At 31.4% G+C, this 7,196-nt stretch overlaps 1 protein-coding gene and 1 long non-coding RNA gene across 3 annotated transcripts; one reads left to right on the top strand and one right to left on the bottom strand.

Annotated features, from left to right (window-relative positions):
- The first annotated feature begins 2,306 nt into the window (after positions 1–2,306).
- On the top strand, positions 2,307–5,261 carry LOC141712188 (uncharacterized). 2 transcript variants are annotated; one of them, XR_012571548.1, is made up of 5 exons: positions 2,307–2,505; positions 2,780–3,303; positions 4,644–4,721; positions 4,806–4,894; positions 4,999–5,261. It is a non-coding gene; the product is annotated as an uncharacterized LOC141712188 (long non-coding RNA). The 2 variants fall into 2 exon arrangements; XR_012571549.1 differs by having other exon boundaries at positions 2,308–2,505; positions 2,984–3,303.
- A 765-nt stretch (positions 5,262–6,026) lies between these two features.
- LOC141714164 (miraculin-like) lies at positions 6,027–6,662 on the bottom strand. The gene has a single exon (XM_074517698.1). The coding sequence runs from the start codon at positions 6,660–6,662 to the stop codon at positions 6,027–6,029; it is 636 nt and encodes a 211-aa protein (XP_074373799.1).
- Positions 6,663–7,196: the final 534 nt, after the last annotated feature.

Genomic DNA, 7,196 nt, shown 5'->3' with positions numbered 1-7,196 from the left:
ACATTGATCATATCACTAATATATATATATATATATATATGTGTATATATTGTCATCCATGCGGTTGAATCGATGAAAAATATTTTTAAAATAATCGAACCACAAATTCAGAACTAAAAACTAGTTAGTTGTCCTAGTCAAACTGATGTTTGACTCTTAAAATGTCAAACCAAATAAAACTATTTTGATATGAAATTTTGGTTATATCATTAATATATATATCTATTGATATCCATACAGTTAGATTGTTGAAAAATATTTTTAAAATAATTGTAACACTAATTCAGGATTCAACACTAGTTAGATGTATTAGTCAAACAAATGCTTGACTGTTAAAATGTCAAACCAAATAAAATTATTTTGATATGAAATTTCGTTTATATCACTAATATATATATCTATTGACATCCATACGGTTGGATCGATGAAAAATATTTTTAAAATAATCAAACCACAAATTCGGAACTAAACACTAGTTAGTTGTCCTAATCAAACTGATGTTTGACTGTTAAAATGTCAAACCAAATAAAATTATTTTGATTTGAAATTTTGGTTATATCAATAATATGTATATCTATTGACATCCATCCGGTTTGATCGATGAAAAATATTTTTAAAATAATCGAACCACAAATTCAGAAATAAACACTAGTTAGCCGTCCTAGTCAAACTGATGTTTGACTGTTAAAATATCAAACAAAATAAAATTATTTTGATATGAAATTTGGTTATATCACCAATATTTATATCTATTGACATCCATACGGTTAGATCGTTTAAAAATATTTTAAAATAATCGAACCACAAATTCAGAACTAAACACTATTTAGCCGTCTTAGTCAAACTGATGTTTGACTGTTAAAATGTCAAATCAAATAAAATTATTTTGATATAAAATTTTGGTTATATCACTAATATATATATCTATTGACATCCATCCGGTTGGATCGTTGAAAAATATTTTTAAAATAGTCGAAACACTAATTCAAGATTTAACACTAGTTAGCTGTACTATTCAAACTGTTACTTGACTGTTAAAATGTCAAACCAAATAAAAATATTTTGATATGAAATTTTGGTTATATCACTAATATATATATCTATTGACATCCATCCGGTTGGATCGTTGAAAAATATTTTTAAAATAGTCGAAACACTAATTCAAGATTAAACACTAGTTAGTTGTACTATATAAACTGTTGCTTGACTGTTAAAATGTCAAACCAAATAAAAATATTTTGATATGAAATTTTGGTTATATCACTAATATATATCTATTGACATCCATACGGTTAGATCATTGAAAAATATTTTTGAAATAATCGTAAGACTAATTCAGGATTCAATACTAGTTAGCTGTACGAGTCAAGCAAATGCTTAACTGTTAAAATGTCAAACCAAATAAAATTATTTTGATATAAAATTTCGGTTATATCACTAATATATATATCTATTGACATCCATACGGTTGGATCGATGAAAAATATTTTTAAAATAATCAAACCACAAATTCAGAACTAAACACTAGTTAGCCGTCCTAGTCAAACTGATGTTTGACTGTTAAAATGTCAAACTAAATAAAATTATTTTGATACGAAATTTTGGTTATATCACTAATATATATATATATATATATATATATTGACATCCATCCGGTTGGATCGATGAAAAATATTTTTAAAATAATTGAACCACAAATTCAGAAATAAACACTAGTTAGCCGTCCTAGTCAAACTGACGTTTGACTGTTAAAATGTCAAACCAAATAAAATTATTTTGATATGAAATTTTGGTTATATCACTAATATATATATCTATTGACATCCATATGGTTAGATCATTTGAAATTGCGACGATTTGAACATTTCGTCGTAAGTTTAATATTTATATTAAAATTTTAACGTGAAATTAAATAAAAAATTATTTCCTAATAATTTGTAAAATATTTATATATTAAAAAAGTAACATCTAATTTTTCCTAATATCTTTTTTTGAATAATTTTTATAATGATTCAACCGACAAATGGACCACTTTTTCTGATTTTTTCCAAAGAAAATACCCCGCCTTTGACTAAAAAAACATAAATCTCTTTTTTTTTTTGCAAAGACGAACTAAAGCTTAGCAAAAAAAAAAGAAGAATAGACAAAAAAATATGATAAAGTGATAAAAGAACAAAAACAATTTATTTTTGGGTGAAAAATGAAAATTTATTATTAGACCAAAAAATACAAAATGCTAAAATGGTCGGACCCATCTAAGTTAACCCGACCCATGTTAAAAGCCATCAGTTGAAATATCCTGGTATTATTCCCAATCGCAAATCACAATAATTCATTTGTAGGGTTTGGGTTTCCATCAAAACTAAAAGCTTAGCAAACCAAAAAAAAATATACAGTGTATCACCATCCAAATCCAGGCTCATCAAGCTAATCCGACCCACTGATGTCCAATCCGCCGCTATTTGGGGCACCGCTGCTCTCGCTGGCGGTACCTATCTCGTTCAGGTCTCTCTCTCTCCCCCCCTCTATCTCTTTGTTACGAGACTTTCATTCTCTTCTATTTAGGGCTTCTTTAATTTGGGACTTCTTTGATTTAGAACTTTTACGGTTTGGGGATTTTGAAATTGGGGTTTTTCGATCTAGGGTTTTCCTTTTCAAATGGGTTTCAATTTTAAAGGTTCTGCAGTTTTTATGGCTTCCAATGGGGCGGCATGGCTGCATTAACGGTATTTTTTCACTTAGTTTGCTTAATTGTAATGTGTGGATTGTAATGTGGCAGATGTGAGTTTTGTTCTTGTTAGCATCAACTGGAGAATCAAAGTTTGGTGGAGTTTCTTGACATATTAAAAAGCTAGGGTTCTATCTAATTTGGGGGAAGTTTGCCGAGAGCTTACTTAGTTAAATTGTTGCTTAAATGAAATCTAGATAGCTTTGTACAGTTATAATCTTCGATTTATAAATCTCGTTTTTGATTTTTACTTAGTTTCAGAAGGCAGAGCGAGGACTACAAAGAGCGGGTCTTGCACCTTTTTCCAAAACAGCACCTTTAAAATGGGATGATGCCCAGAAATGGATAGCAAGCCCAACATCCAACCAGACTAAGAATGGGCAGCTTCATGGGCTGCAGGATGGAGTAGGATTGAGGAAAAATAATCAATTCGGCTATGGAAGCAGACAAACATCGATGAAAGTTTTTGTTGAAGTTCCAGACCAGACATTGATTTCTTGCAAAGAAGCAGATACCAAGTAGATGGAACTGAGCCAGGGAAACTGGAGGGCCAGTACTTTGTCTCTGTACTTCAGGTACAACTTTTTGTGTGGGTTTTCTTGCAACTTTTTTGGTCATTTTTGTACTCTATCTCTTGTTTAGTTCAGCTTGTGTTAAATGGCTTTTGTGGTGACTTAAGCACAAGGACTGCACAATCATATTTTTTTGTAGCTTAGATTATTGAGTCATCTTATAGAAGGGTTTTTCTTTTTCAGTATTTTGTTTTGTAACTCCTAGATAAATTGGGGACTCATGTGTGTATTATTATATTTCTGGTAAACTTAAGGAAGTCTCTAATAAGTAGTCGGATTAAAAGAAAGTATATTAAACAGAGTCTCACAAGGTTTGAATGAAAATCGAGAAATAAGTGCAACCAAATTAGTGTTACTTACCAGGAGACCAAGTCTTACTAGGTGTACTTGTTGGCTCACTAAGTAAATACCTTAACTTGTATTGATTTGGATTCCTGGAAGTGTTCATATTTCTAATGCTTACAAGTGCAGTGCAGAATTTGATATTTCAGGATTAATGGCCTAAATTCCAAAATTCATAACTTGAGTTTCGAGTGTCCATTTTCTGAGTTTAAACATGTTCTGAAAACCTCTTGAAACACCCTATAATCTGGTACTTTGATACTGTGCAATTTCCTGTGTTTTGTATGTCAAAAACCTGTGTCAAAAATTCTGGACAGATTGTAAATCCCTTGGAGTCTTATGTTCTATGTCCTCTATTTTGATATGAGTTCGCTGACAGCGAGGGCCTTCTGATTGCAAACATATTTAATCCTCTTCATTTTTATGCCTGTAATTAATTTTACTTCAGTTTGCAACTAGGGAAATCAAAAGTAGAACTATAAAGTAATGCATGCCAGATTTTTAGTTTCACTTATGTATAGATTCACGAGAAAAATCATAAGTTGAGTTTCGAGTATCCGTTTTGCATGATTCAAGATGTTTCGGAAACCTTGTGAAATATTCTAGAGTCTAATCGAATTTATACTGCTATATTGATTGGTGCTTAAATAATTTAGGCAGAATCTGAACTTTTGTAAATTTGATCGCTTTCTCTCCTTGTAATTTTTATGATTTTGCTTCGAACAACAGAGTCAATTTGTGTTTAGAATGTATTTAGTACTCTTCGTTTTCCCATGCTTTGAGATTGTTGTAACTTAATAGAGTATTTACCTGTTTAAAATACATTAAGTATCTTTCGAAAGTGAAGTACTAAATAAATTTAGCAAGTTTATGGATGGAGAAAATCGAATTCTGAACCAAGTACCTGAAGTATCCTTACTTAGGGCACTCGTTGATTCTCACATAGCTTAACTATACTTGTTTCGAAATGCCAAATTCTTATTGAACGATATTAATCTCAGTATTACCAGCAAAAAGCCACGAGATTACGTCGGGATATTACCAAAATACAGCAGGACAACAGGACAACAGGACAACAGGTGACATTTTTTAATTAATAATATGTATACCTAGGCTAATATGCATATAATCTGCTTAATTAATTAAGTTGAGTCATTTTACAGGAACATGATGGGTGAAGCCATAAACTCTCTGAATGTTAAGGATCTGAAAAACCTGGAAACCAAACTTGAGAAAGGACTTAACTAAGAAGGTATAGTCTACAATGACATTTCATTCTTGCTCGATAATGATAAGCGAATAACATTTTTGTAGTAATCATTTTTCCTCTTACAATTATTCTTCATAATAATGCAGACTGAGCTTTTGTTTGCGGAAGTTGAGTACATGCAGAAGAGGGTAACATAAAGAATTGTGTGCAACAATGTACAACCAATGGCTCAAGGACATTATATTTTGTTGGATTTAGTTAGTGGCTTCTACTTAAGTTTTGTCATGTATTGTTCAATTTAATACGACTTTGTTAGCTGTACTTTTAATGTTTTTATGTATTTTTTTTGTACTTTATGATATTTGAATATTATTCCAATTATAGTGAAATAATATGAGTTCTTCCACTAGTTTTGATTGCTTTTTGTTTGGCATTGTATTGAATTTAAAAAATGGCTGGAAACTGAAAAATCAGAATTTGGCTATTTTGGAAAAACAAACTTACGACGGTTGTTCATCACATATTCCGTCGTAAGTTACTAATTTACGACGTATAGTTGCGTCGTAAATTTCTGTTTTATTTTAACGAAGGTGGGTCTCACAATTAAACATACGACGTTTCCTTCGTCGTAAGTAACTAACATACGACATTATTATTCGTCGTATGTTGATAACTTATGACGGAATATTTCGTCGTAAGTAGATTTATTATTTTATTGAGAATGTGGGTCCCTCCTTTCTAACTTGCGACGCAATTTTATCTTGTGACGAAAAAACGAACTTACTACTCGACCAAAAACGACGATTTTTTTTCGTCGTAAATGACTCAATTACGACGATTTCAGTTCAAAAAAACTGTCGTAAATGGCCAGATTTGTTGTAGTGCATGTTAAAATAAAATATTCTATTTATAATAAATAAAAATAATAATTACATATTGTTTTTAAAATATAGCCAATCATTATAGTTAACTCTGGTGAAATACAGTCTCTTATAAGTTAAGTAAAATTTTAGATAATTAGTATTTTAATTATTTAACCAATCATTATAGGCAACAAATTATTGGAGATGCTCTTACAGGTGATATAAGATTATAAGATATTAAACTCCAAACAATCTTGTTATTTATTTAATAGGCAAATTAAGCACCCAGGTGGTGATACCTAATTAGAATCTTAGGCCTTCTTAAAGAAAACTTGGAAAGATTTTACAGTATTCAAAGCCAAGCGTCTAGTTCCACTCTTTTCAATTACAATACCAAGGTCACCGCAAACAGGTCTACAAGTGTTGCACACCCCGGGACAATACACAAACTTGTACCAGTTGTTGCCACCTTCAAGTTTCTCAATTCTAAACCAGTTCCTTATTGTACTACTGCCAGGATCCCCTACAGATCCTCCAAGTGAGACGAAAGTTTGACCAGAATCTCCACTATCAATCCTCCACACAGTTGGTTCCCCATTATTCTTGTAAGAGCAGATGAATGTTGGGCCCGAAAATTTTACGTTCAAATCCGAAGATTCTCGTACTATCTGTTCATCTGGGTTCACTGGTGAAAATATCATGGGAGTACCTCTATTGACCTCATCCGCCTCTTGGACAACACCTAGCGGACACTGGTAGTTTCCTTGACTGTTTATTTTGAGTCCACCACCGTTGCCTCGGACAACAGGCAATATGTAGTAATTTGTGCCTGTACGGAGCTCCTGTCCATCTATGTCAAGGACTTTATCATTTGCTGCGGATGCGATCAAGAGGCTGTTTAGAAGTGGAATGAGGAGGAAGGAAAGTAAGATAACTGTGGTCTTCATTTTAGATTCGTGGTTTGATGGTGCGCATTACTCAGAATGACCATGTTTCTTTTTATAGGGTAGACCTGCTTGATACGGTGGAAAGGTTTAAATTGCAAAGGAAGTTGCTGCTGACTATCAGTATAAAAACTTGGCGCCTACAATCTGATCCAAAATGTCAGTTTTTCTTAGCACATCTTATCATTTAACTCGTAGACATTGAATTAGCAGTTTGTCGACAATTTGTACTTTGACATATGCTAACGTGCGTATCAAGATCAAACCTATAGTTCTCAAAAAAGACTAAAAAAATTAGACTTGTTCAATATTTATTCTTTGATTTTTTTTAAAGGTATGTTATTATGTACAATTTTGTCCTAGCTACGATCTATACTTATTATATTCTATCCTATTCTATCATATCCTATTATATAATACTATCATAAATCTCGTGCCATGCACGGGTTTCCATTAATATTTTAAATTTTTATTTATCAAGTTATATTATATTTTTAAAATATTTATATAAATATATAATGATTATAAATTTATAAT

Source organism: Apium graveolens, chromosome 3 (genome assembly GCF_009905375.1).
Source record: "Apium graveolens cultivar Ventura chromosome 3, ASM990537v1, whole genome shotgun sequence".
Lineage (NCBI taxonomy): Eukaryota > Viridiplantae > Streptophyta > Magnoliopsida > Apiales > Apiaceae > Apium > Apium graveolens.
Note: the sequence above shows the minus strand (reverse complement) of the source record. Positions and strands in the feature narration are given on the sequence as shown.